At 42.9% G+C, this 11,436-nt stretch overlaps 2 protein-coding genes across 2 annotated transcripts; both read left to right on the top strand.

The window, feature by feature from the left end:
- Positions 1 to 647: 647 nt before the first annotated feature.
- On the top strand, positions 648 to 4,837 carry LOC100284035 (uncharacterized). Its single transcript, NM_001156933.2, has 6 exons — positions 648 to 1,214; positions 3,137 to 3,173; positions 3,474 to 3,710; positions 3,788 to 3,835; positions 3,914 to 4,398; positions 4,540 to 4,837. The coding sequence occupies exons 1-6, from the start codon at positions 883 to 885 to the stop codon at positions 4,628 to 4,630; spliced, it is 1,230 nt and encodes a 409-aa protein (NP_001150405.2). The 5' UTR covers positions 648 to 882; the 3' UTR covers positions 4,631 to 4,837.
- Positions 4,838 to 5,711: 874 nt separating this feature from the next.
- Positions 5,712 to 10,233, top strand: LOC100383793 (uncharacterized). Its single transcript, NM_001318377.1, is given in 19 exon segments — positions 5,712 to 6,075; positions 6,259 to 6,332; positions 6,421 to 6,546; positions 6,639 to 6,732; positions 6,868 to 6,951; positions 7,073 to 7,216; positions 7,292 to 7,408; positions 7,502 to 7,546; positions 7,643 to 7,717; positions 7,849 to 7,953; positions 8,039 to 8,179; positions 8,278 to 8,370; positions 8,473 to 8,550; positions 8,624 to 8,878; positions 8,967 to 9,069; positions 9,166 to 9,337; positions 9,412 to 9,517; positions 9,623 to 9,712; positions 9,806 to 10,233. Coding segments are annotated over 19 exon segments (2,364 nt in total). The 5' UTR covers positions 5,712 to 5,820; the 3' UTR covers positions 10,013 to 10,233.
- Positions 10,234 to 11,436: the final 1,203 nt, after the last annotated feature.

Genomic DNA, 11,436 nt, shown 5'->3' with positions numbered 1-11,436 from the left:
GGATTGCCGGCCGGAACAACCTGAAAGAGTGAGCTGGGTGAAGGGACCCAATATATAGTGGCCATGCATGACAGCCAAAGCCAACTCCATTTCCATGTCGCCGGCACAGCTTACACTGGATCCAATCCTCAGCAGCAGGACCCGGCCGGACAGAAATCATGGATGGAACACCCAATTTACATGGACCATGCATGTCGTATGCACAAAAAAAGGGACTAAAGTCTAAAGAGAGGGTGTTTGTTCGAAAAAAATAAAAGAAGGAAATCTTATATTTCATTGCAATATAGTAGATTAATAGTAGTAGTAGTAATATTGATAATGGTATGATCTTACACTCCATATTTAGCAACAAGCAATTAAGCATTGGCATAGTACAAAGCCCAAATCTCTGGACATTTATAGCCCCGGATCAAAGAAAGGCAATGCAGGAATTACATGTATTGATCTTTTAGGAAGAATACTTGTAAAAAGTAGGACCTCACGTGCTTTCCTTTGTGTGGTCACGTGACAGCCTTCCTCTCCCGGCGAGGCAACTCCGCGGCTCCGCCCCCTAATTCCGCGCCAATCTTTAACCCCCTCTCCCCTTCCCCTCCGATAAACCCCGGAGGAGACTCGACTATTTCTACTCAGATCCCTGAAGAACACAACAATTCCATGCACGTCCTTCCGTGGTGCAGCTCCGAGCTGGAAACTTTCCAATTGGGCCTCTAAAACAATCTGCTGCCCGTGAAGTTGAAGCCCCCGGACCTCTCTCTCTCTCTCTCTCCCTCCCTTCCATCCAGGCTGCCACGCCGCCTCCACCTTACCGGCCGGCCGGAGATAAGAAGACCCTGATGCGGCTGCGGCCGCAGCGGCCGGAGGCCTGAGGTTGCTTGGTTGGATATGGGTGGAGTGACTTCGTCCGTGGCCTCTAAGATGGCCTTCTTCCCTCCCGACCCGCCGTCTTACGGCGTGGTGGACGAGGAGGACGAGGACGCGGCGTGCAACAAGGTGGCAACAACGAGGAGGGTGGCGATGACGGGCGTGCGGTGGAGCGTGGGCGTGGAGGCGAGGCGGGTGCGCACGCGGCGGGGCTCCGACATCATCGCCGTCTACGTGCGGCACCCCGGGGCTAGCCTCACCCTCCTCTTCTCCCACGGCAACGCCGCCGACCTCGGCAAGATGTACGGCATCTTCGTCGAGCTCAGCGAACGACTCCACGTCAACCTCATGGGGTGAGTGATGATGAAGCTCTGTCAGTGTGGTTGACTGCTTTCTCCGGCGATGCTTTTGACTTGGTTGGACGGAACCAAGATAGATTACTGCTTTATTTTTAGTTATTTCTGGAATGGAATGGATGATGATCTTGTGAAAAGAAACGAATTTTTTTTCCCGGGGAACAAATGGTCTTCTGAAAACTTATTATTGGGTTTTCTGCCTGAGTGATGAATTGAACATGATGAACGTAGTGATCATACATGTCCTTCTACTGTTATTGAGCTGGGCAATCATGTGCTGCTACTTCGATTCGCATCCATTGCTTTGATTAGCTTATAGTATATTTGATTTGAATGGGTAGTAGGGTTCGATTTCTTATTAAAGATTTATCATGCGCAATTGATACTCCTGATTCTTTTGCACTTGATACCCCTTATTTTTTAGGAACATCAGATTTTTGTCTGATTGATGAGAGAGGGGTGCGGCATGCTATTTGGCTAAGATTTTGTTTGCCATATATATATATATATATATATATATATATATATATATATATATATATATATATATATATATATATATATATATATATATTAGGTTGGTGCAACTGATGTAAATTTTGTTGGTGCTGTTACTGCTGCAGAAAATTCCATATTTTTTTTCTTACAATCATTTTACAATCGATTTAATGCCAATCTGACAATCCTCCACTTGTAAAAATATCGTGTTTGATTTTTCTTTCTTTTTTTTGTCTTTTGTCTCCGTTTGAGGTGGAGATGTTATGGCCACTTTTTTTTTGGGTAGGATAGAGTAGCTCTATTTTTCTGCAGTCATCTGTTTGGTTTGGCCGATGAGCGATGCAAAAGTTAGCCCATCTTTTTCTTGAAAGTGCCATGCATGTTCAAAGGTACTCAATACGGTTTTGTGGTTATTTAATTTTTACTAGGCACTGCAGATAGACAGCTAATCATTGGACAACAGTCAGAGAGTAGAGCACTAAGGTTTGCTTGATTAGCCTACACGATCTGCACTGTTCGTTGGAGCTGTAAAATTTCAATTTTCTCAATCATGTGAACAGCATTTTGACCTTTCATTGGAACTGTTTTTCCCTGCTGGAGCAGTAGCATGTTTTAAAATCTAATTGCTGTTTGGCTTAACTATTTGGCTACACAACGACACCACAAGTTCTTTTTACTGTCTTGAATTAATAAGTACAATTGAGTACCACACTACCTGTGGAGTGGGCAAGAGGGATTTTCAGAGAAGAGGGTGGGGTTAGATGCAGGAGCGTGAAGAAAAGGAGGGAGCAATGAGACAAAAGACAAAGAGAGTGGTCCAGGGGTTTGTTTGCCCATCAAAGTGAGTGACGTGTAGGAGCTGTCGACAGAACTGTGTCTCTAGATTGATTAAAAAGATATATAGTCTCTACACGACATTTTAATAAGATGGTTAAAAATAGTTAATGAAACACAATATTATTTTGGAGGGGCAAGTAGCTCCAACTTTAGAATACCAAAGTCCAAGACAGCTGATGTGCATCCTGTATCAACTATTAACATTGTTCTGTTGTAGTATGATCATAAATTTTGTTCTATTTCATTTCGATCGCTCACATCTTATTGTAGACTCTTGTATGTACATGTAGAACAAACATTTATATTTTCTTTGCTACACTCCTAATTTTCTTTAGATGCATAATAAAAATATGTAATGACATACGTTTTGGAGCGGAGTGAGTATGTTTTACTAGTGTATTACTATTAATGTGAATATTTTTTTTTTGGATATGGACATTTTTATTGACATGAAAAGATGTTGTCAGGCTATCTGTTTTTTTAGTTCTTGTTGAGCCATGTAAATAGCTCTAGCAAATTCGCTGTCATCTATTCTTGATGATTGAAGTCGCCTGCCTTAGAATAACTCCATCATTCTTCCGCAGGTATGATTACTCTGGTTATGGGCAGTCATCAGGCAAGGTATTTATATGTCCCTTTCTGAAACTAATGCTCTTACCATGTCACCTTCAGTCGAGGGGTGCCTCACAACATTATTCTAAGCCTTTCTTGCTGTTCTGTTAAAAAAAACCCTTTCTTGTCCCGTTTCAAAAAAAAGCCTTTCTTGTTGTGAAAGAGGGCCTTGAAACTGATTTATGCTCCAGTGAGTTTGATTCAGGGGATTTTCTTGGGTGTAAATCAGTTCATTTTTTAGTAGCTGGCCCTTTTTAGGAATGATAGTGCTGAGTGCTGACACAACCTTTCTGTAAAATCCATCTTCAGCCAAGTGAAGCTAATACCTTTGCTGACATAGAGGCTGCATACAAGTGCCTCGTGGACGTCTATGGAACTAGGGAAGAAGACATTGTTCTGTATGGCCAGTCTGTTGGCAGCGGACCAACCCTTGATCTAGCTGTTCGTTTCGATGGCGTAAGAGCTGTGGTTCTGCACAGTCCGATACTGTCTGGATTGCGTGTCATGTATTCTGTGAAGAAAACGTACTGGTTTGACATATACAAGGTTTGCCTCTCTGACCGAAGTGTCAGCGTAAGTAATTAGCATCATCTCATATATGCTAACACTTGTTTGACTTGCAGAACATCGACAAAATCCCGCATGTTAAATGCCCGGTTTTGGTAATCCATGTAAGCTCTTCATACAGGATTATTCTTCTAATACTGGATTTAGATCATCAATAAACTGGACTGGAGCATTGTTTTCAGGGCACCAAAGATGACGTGGTGGACTGCTCCCATGGCAAGCGGCTCTACGAGCTGTGCCAGCACAAGTACGAACCCCTGTGGATCGAGGGAGGTGACCATGGCAACCTGGAGAAATTCCCAGTGTTCATTCGACATCTGAAGAAGTTCTTACTGTCCATAAAGAAGCTGCCATCTGAAAAAGACGCCGCGGCCGAGCACGAGCCACGGGCAGCTGAGAACAGAACGCAGCATGGCGGCGAAGCCATCTCCGAGGCTCCTCCTCGCATGATCTCGCGGAGGCTAGAGTCATCGAAGAAGAGCACGATCCATGAAGCAAAGCCTAGGCCGAGCAGCGAGCACACGGATAAGCGCAGGCGAAGCACGGGCCACAGGGAGAAGGCGAGGTCCAGCACAGACAGGAGAGAGAGATCGAGGAGAAGCGTCGACTGCTTCGACAGCATCCTCGAACACGAGCAGCCGGAAAAGCCAAGGAAAAGCTTCGACAGGTTTGTTCTGCACACCAGTTTCTGAGATGATGAAAAATCCAGCCCCGTCAATGATTCTTTTTCTCCTCTTTCATCAAGTTTAATTAAAATGTCGGAAATGTGATACAGATTTTGTTATTTCTTCTCATCATTCTTGTGCAGGATCGGAGAGAAGATTAGAGCAATGGGTTTGTGCAATGTCGACTGCTTCAAAGAGCCTCCTGATAGCACTGAGCTTTCCAGAGGTAGTTGAGTGGAAAAGGAATTCTGGTTGCTGTCAGAGTCAGTATTTTTCTTTTCCCTTGCTGCTTTAGATACAAAGAAAACTACAGCTGCGTGATGGCAATGTTAATCATAAGATGTTCACGAACAGAGCAAAGAGAAATATATGTCAGCTTCTGATTCTGTTACACATGTATATGTTATGTTGCTTGTAAACACACGTACACAGCGTTGTGGTCTGTCCGGACAGGGACTGCTGAACCTGTTATCAGCAAGAAAAATACTCCCTCCTTTCTAAAAAAACGTAACATTCGTCGAAATGTTAAATCTTATTAATGTTTATACATATAAATTTAGTAGCTAGTTGACCATGCTTTACTACGGTTGTTATATATTATATAAACAAGTATTGAAATATGTATTCAAATACATTATTGTTTATTTCTAAATAATAAGGTATGTGTGGTATCCTGATTAGTCCCAAGTTTCTGGATCAGGAAGGGTGTGGGTTTGAGTGCTCTGCACTATTTTTTACGCGGTGTGGTAGATACGGGCGGGGTCTGATGCTGCGCAGGCAGTGCACAGGCAGGAATCTAATTATATTAAATACGACAACGACTAATATGCAAGCAGCCATTAGGTACAATCGTGCAAGCAGGTCTCTTGGTCCGTTAGATCTAGATATTAGTACCTTTTTATATATGTACTTAAAAATATTCTAATGCCCTCAAAACTCAAAAGTGAGTGCATATTTTTTTTGGACGGGCTGTAGCTTTGAAGAAATTTCATGATTTGACACTCTAGCCCACATATAAAGGATTCATAGTATGTTATTGTGAAAGAGATGTCAAATTTTGAAAGACTTATAAATTGAATGTCAAATTTTAAAAGGCATGCGAATTGAACGTTAAACATCAAAATCTATCTCGCTACTATGAAAGAAAGAAGCCTGTTTGGGCCTATGAAACCAGAAGAAAGAGGCCCGGCTCACAATCACAGACTCACAGTGACTCAGTGACAGTAGTGTTCGGGCCCGATCGACTGCTCCTAGAAGCTTCGGCCGCGCCTCTATCTCATCTCCTTCCTCCTGTTGAGCCCGCCGGCCTCCCACAGCTTACTACGAAAACCCTAACCCCTTCCCTTATCCTCTGCTCCCTCTCCACGTTTCCACGAACGTTGGCGCGCAAGCTCGTGGTGTGAGCGGTCACTGTCTCCCATCCCATGGCTCCGGCGCTGAGCGGGACTCTGGGCGCGTCGTCGGTGGCGGCGCTGCGGCCCTGCGCGGGGAGGAGGGCGCCGTCCGCCGCGAGCTCGGTTGCGCCGCGCGGGAGCGGGGTGGTGAGGTGCTCCAGAGGGCTCAGGTGGGACGCCCACAGAAGCAGGGGGAGGTTGCTCAGGGTGAGGTGCGATGCGGCCGTCGTGGAGAAGCCCGCCGGGGAGGAGGCGGCTGGGGAGAAGTTCGAGTACCAGGCGGAGGTGAGACATGGCCACGATCCATATATATCTGTTATTTCAGATGGAACTTTTAATTTGGCACCGTCTTCCATTTGTAGTTAGTGTAGTTCAGCCGAAATGTTGCCAAAACTGTATGACCGAGTTTGATTGTGTGCCACCACTGGTTACTGATACATTTATCTTTGTTTCTGTTCTACCTTATAGGTGAGCCGCTTAATGGACTTGATCGTCCATAGTCTGTACAGTCATAAGGAGGTATTTCTCCGGGAGCTTGTTAGGTTAGTACCTCTTGCTGGAACCTGGAAATCTATGGCAATTCATTACATGCCATTACTCATGGATGCTACTTACCTGCTGCTCTACCAGCAATGCGAGTGATGCGCTGGATAAGCTGAGGTTCCTCGGCGTCACTGATTCTTCTTTGCTTGCTGATGGCGGCGAGCTAGAAATAAGAATTAAGCCTGACCTTGATGCTGGAACGATTACTATCACGTAAGTTCCTGTTTCTGACAGAACTATATGTTGGTGTTCTGTGAACAGACTCTAATGGCATGGTTTTCTGGTGGCTATTGGGGTTTCAACAGTGACACTGGTGTTGGTATGACTAAAGATGAGCTCAAGGACTGCCTTGGTACCATTGCTCAGAGTGGTACCTCAAAATTTCTGAAGGCCCTCAAGGTGCAGCTTCATACCTTCCTTGACAACTGTGCATACATCTATGAGTATGGCACATGGTTAGGGTTTAAATGATGTAGTGTCTATGTGATTGTCTCATTGTCTTTTTTCCCTAATGTGAAATGGGTTACTCTTCAGGAAAACAAAGACCTTGGGGCGGACAATGGTCTAATTGGTCAGTTTGGTGTTGGATTTTACTCAGCTTTTCTTGTTGCAGAGAAGGTTTGAGATATTTCTTGCATGATTTTGTTCTTAAATAATTTAACGTGGAATGAACTCTTACTTGTTTTGCATCGGCTTAGATCATTATTTAAGTTGACATTTTGTCAAATCTGCATTGCAGGTTGTGGTGTCCACCAAGAGCCCAAAATCAGATAAACAGTATGTGTGGGAAGCTGTGGCTGACAGTAGCTCTTATGTCATAAAGGAAGAGACTGATCCTGAGAAAATGCTTACACGTGGAACTCAGATTACCCTGTTTCTAAGAGTATGTTGCTATGTTCATCTGAGATGTCATGAAATGTTTTTTTATGGCAACCTTGCATTAATATGTCTTCTATAGCCTGATGATAAGTACGAGTTTGCGGACCCTTCAAGGATTCAAGGCTTAGTAAAAAATTACTCTCAGTTTGTGTCTTTCCCCATATACACATGGCAGGAGAAATCAAGAACTGTTGAGGTAGGGTCTTGACAAAGCTCTTGCTTATTCTCTTGACTATACAAGTAGTTTTGATCTATGAATGAATTGATCTAATCGCCCGTTGATTGTCAGGTTGAAGAGGATGAAGAGCCGAAAGAAGTTGAAGAGGCAACAAAGGTTAGTTTTTTCTGAATGAATCCAGGACCCCTAGTTTTCTTATGTTTGTAGAATCTTGCTTCTTTTGCAACTGATTAGGCATACTTTGACATACAGGGTGAGAAAAAGAAGAAGACTATTACAGAGAAATATTGGGATTGGGAACTAGCCAATGAGACAAAACCCATATGGGTAAGTCTGGAGTTACAATTGCCTGTTTGTTTCATACTTAGAACATCACCCTTCTGGTACTTGTGATCACTCTGAAGCGAGTAAGGGCTAATGAAGAGAACAGATAGTTGATTTCTATTCCCTCCATGCAGATGAGAAATCCAAAGGAAATTGAGAACACCGAATACAATGAGTTCTATAAGAAGACATTCAATGAGTTTTTGGACCCTCTTGCTCACACTCACTTCACAACTGAGGTATGCGAATTCATTAAATAACTATGTGAAACTTACATTCGCACACATTGTGTATAGCCAATAACTTGATCTTTTCTATTAACAGGGTGAGGTGGAATTCAGGAGTGTTCTTTATGTTCCGGGCATGGCGCCTCTTAGTAATGAGGAGATAATGAACCCCAAGACCAAAAATATCCGGCTATATGTTAAAAGAGTATTCATCTCTGATGACTTTGATGGTGAACTGGTACACTATCTTGCAACACTAATAAGATATTGTTATTATTTTCTACTATCCATTGATTGGGATGGAATGAATTATTGATTTCAGTGTGCATATTGCAGTTTCCAAGATACTTGAGCTTTGTGAAAGGTGTGGTGGATTCAAATGACCTTCCCCTCAACGTTTCTCGGGAGATTCTTCAAGAAAGTCGAATTGTAAGTAACGGCTGAAACACCTGTCAGTTTTTCCTCTCCAGTGAAATTGTTCTTCTTACTGTGGATATATTAGAGATAATCTTATGTTCTTTTTTGGTTCAGGTAAGAATTATGCGCAAGCGACTTGTCAGAAAGACCTTTGATATGATTGAAGAGATTGCGGAAAAGGAAGATAAGGAGGTACAGCTGAACCTTTAGTTTGCTCATAATTATTTTGTTTACTTACATTGATGTTCTTTAATTTGTTATGTAGGACTATAAGAAGTTTTGGGAGAGCTTTGGCAAGTTTATCAAGCTTGGTTGCATCGAGGACACAGGGAATCACAAGCGCCTTGCTCCATTGTTGCGCTTCCACTCTTCTAAAAACGAGGGAGATTTGATAAGTCTTGATCAATATGTAGAGAGCATGCCTGAAAGTCAAAAGGCAATCTACTACATCGCTACAGATAGTCTCCAGAGTGCAAAGACTGCTCCTTTCCTGGAAAAGCTGGTCCAGAAAGATATTGAAGTATGTACTTGACATAGACACAATTGATTTCTTTTCAGTTTTCATGCTTTGGCTCACGGTCACGGTACTGCTTGTTTTTTTTATTTAGGTTCTCTACCTTATTGAGCCGATAGATGAGGTTGCCATTCAGAACTTGCAGACCTACAAAGAGAAGAAATTTGTGGATATCAGCAAAGAGGATCTGGAATTGGGTGAGAAAATGCTTATGCTTTTTCAGAGTGGTTATCACTGTTTGATTACTTACGTCAGTCGCATTGAATAGAGGATATCTTTATTTATTGTCGCAGGTGATGAAGAAGAAGAGACTAAAGAAACCAAACAGGAGTTCACTCTCCTATGTGATTGGGTTAAACAACAGCTTGGCGACAAGGTTGCGAAGGTCCAAATATCAAAGCGTTTAAGTTCATCTCCATGTGTTCTCGTATCTGGCAAGTTCGGTTGGTCCGCCAATATGGAAAGGTAGGTTTGTTGTTAAGCCATCGCTTTGTTTAGTCATTATCTGTATCTTCATATGTATTTCTTAAACTCGACAGGCTCATGAAGGCTCAAACACTTGGTGACACATCAAGTTTGGAATTCATGAGGGGAAGAAGGATCTTCGAAATCAACCCTGACCACCCAATTATCAAGGATTTGAGCGTAAGGCCATTACTCCTGATGAGTCACCTGCCAAGCAGTCGCCAACAATTAATTTGCTTGAGCTATATGAAATAACTAATCCGGATGAGAAATTATTGTTGGCAGGCTGCTTGCAAAAATGAGCCCGAAAGCACAGAAGCCAGGAGGGCTGTTGAGCTCCTATACGAGGCTGCTTTAATCTCGAGTGGATATACTGTAAGTACAATGGGATGAGTTTCCGGGGTTTTTTTTGGGTCTTTGGTGAAAAATCAGTTACTAAAATGTTGGAATGTCCGTCATAATTTCCAGCCGGAGAGTCCAGCGGAGTTGGGTGGCAAGATCTATGAGATGATGGCGATTGCCCTCGGCGGGAGATGGGGAAGGTCCGACATGGAGGAGGCCGAAGCGTCGACGGGTGAGGCCAGCGCAGAGGCAGACTCATCTGAAGGCACCGTAGCAGAGGTGATTGAGCCCTCGGAAGTTAGACCCGAGAGCGATCCGTGGAGGGACCAGTGAGTTCTCCCACGGGCATCCTTTGTTAGAACTCCATATTTAGCAGTGCCGGGGAAAAAAACTAAGCCATGGGCAAGAACATATTTGGTCACAGTTGCTTCTATATGGGTTCTTGCCGTGGCAATTTTTTGTAGGCTTAGACTTTGCCGGCCACTAAAATCTTATTGAGGAGGTAGTGGCCTTAGAAAAGAATAATAAAGCATGAAGACTGATGATTACATAGCAAAATTGTGCTGTCCCTCTCAATAATATTTATAATGAAAAGAACTTATTTCTGCAAGCAGCTGTCTCCTCCCCCCTTTATATACGTACGTAGTTGTTAATGTCAGACTGCCTCTTTAGATCAGATCAGATCAACAGTGTGCTGTGGGTTACTTGGCTTTATTTTAGGATTTAGCTAAAATACCCATTATGAAATGGAATATATTACAGACAGATGCATAAAGTTTTTAAGAGGCATCTGCTGGAGAGGCTAAAGTCTGTTGGCATATTTATTCTTGCTTACTAATGCATAGTTGCTGTAAAGTCTTATTCTGAAACACCTGCCTAATCCGTCTCTCACATATATTAGTGCACATGTAGGGCAAGTAGAGACGCTGGTATTCTGCTATGCAAACCTGAGAGATTTTGCGCAGTCGGTTTCTACTGATTCTACATTCTACAGTGTTTTGTCTCTATGGAAGTATGGATTGCATGTGTGTCTTACTTTTTTTTAGAACGGATTTAGTGACCATGTCACGATGACTGCAGCGCCACAGGATCCTCAATGAGACTGCAGCTACGGCTGTTTCATATTTTGCTAGTTCATGCTTCAGCGTTCTGCAGCAACAGCTGCATCAGCAACCCTGCAAAAGGTGCAGCCGAGGAAAGTCTGCACATCCCCAGACACACATCAACTAATGCCGCTTTTTGGCCAACCCTAGACACATTTGGAGCTTCACGTGAAGTCCAACAAAATTTCATACCAGGGGAGCATGTGGATTGTGACCACACACCTCCTCATCCACCAATGTCAACATTGGGTTCATTCTTTTCCTAACGCCCCTGTGTGGCAAAGTCATCACCAAGGGGATTAGTACAACGACTAATAAAAAATCCAAATCCTGCACGTGCTAGTTTTTTATTTTTTTGTGGCAGTCAATATTGGTACTATGGCTGGACTAAATACTCGTCGAATCGTTTATTTTTTTTAGAGCTGCTCGGTTTGTTAATTAGCTCGCGAGCTTAACGAGTTATCATATTTCAGCAAAATAAAACTATAAGCATATTATATATATGTGTGATGCTAATGTCCTATGAATTAAACTAATGATTGATGAACTGTGTCTATGTGTTAAATTGGTTTATGCGACTGAAGTGTGTCTATGGGTTAAACAGATGAACATGTGTGTGAATTATGAACTAATGAGTTGTGTTTATTTGACGTT

This window comes from Zea mays, chromosome 4 (genome assembly GCF_902167145.1).
Source record: "Zea mays cultivar B73 chromosome 4, Zm-B73-REFERENCE-NAM-5.0, whole genome shotgun sequence".
In the NCBI taxonomy this organism is placed as follows: Eukaryota; Viridiplantae; Streptophyta; class Magnoliopsida; order Poales; family Poaceae; genus Zea; species Zea mays.
The sequence above is the reverse complement of the archived record's forward strand: the minus strand, read 5'-3'. Positions and strand labels throughout refer to the sequence as shown.

What these genes read in the sequence shown, in the direction of transcription:
- LOC100284035 (NM_001156933.2), top strand. Translation starts at nt 883, where the DNA reads ATGGGTGGAGTGACTTCGTCCGTGGCCTCTAAGATGGCCTTCTTCCCT. An exon ending in CTCCACGTCAACCTCATGGG is followed by an intron (nt 1,215 to 3,136) that starts GTGAGTGATGAT and finishes ATTCTTCCGCAG; the next exon opens with GTATGATTACTCTGGTTATG. An exon ending in ATGGGCAGTCATCAGGCAAG is followed by an intron (nt 3,174 to 3,473) that starts GTATTTATATGT and finishes ATCCATCTTCAG; the next exon opens with CCAAGTGAAGCTAATACCTT.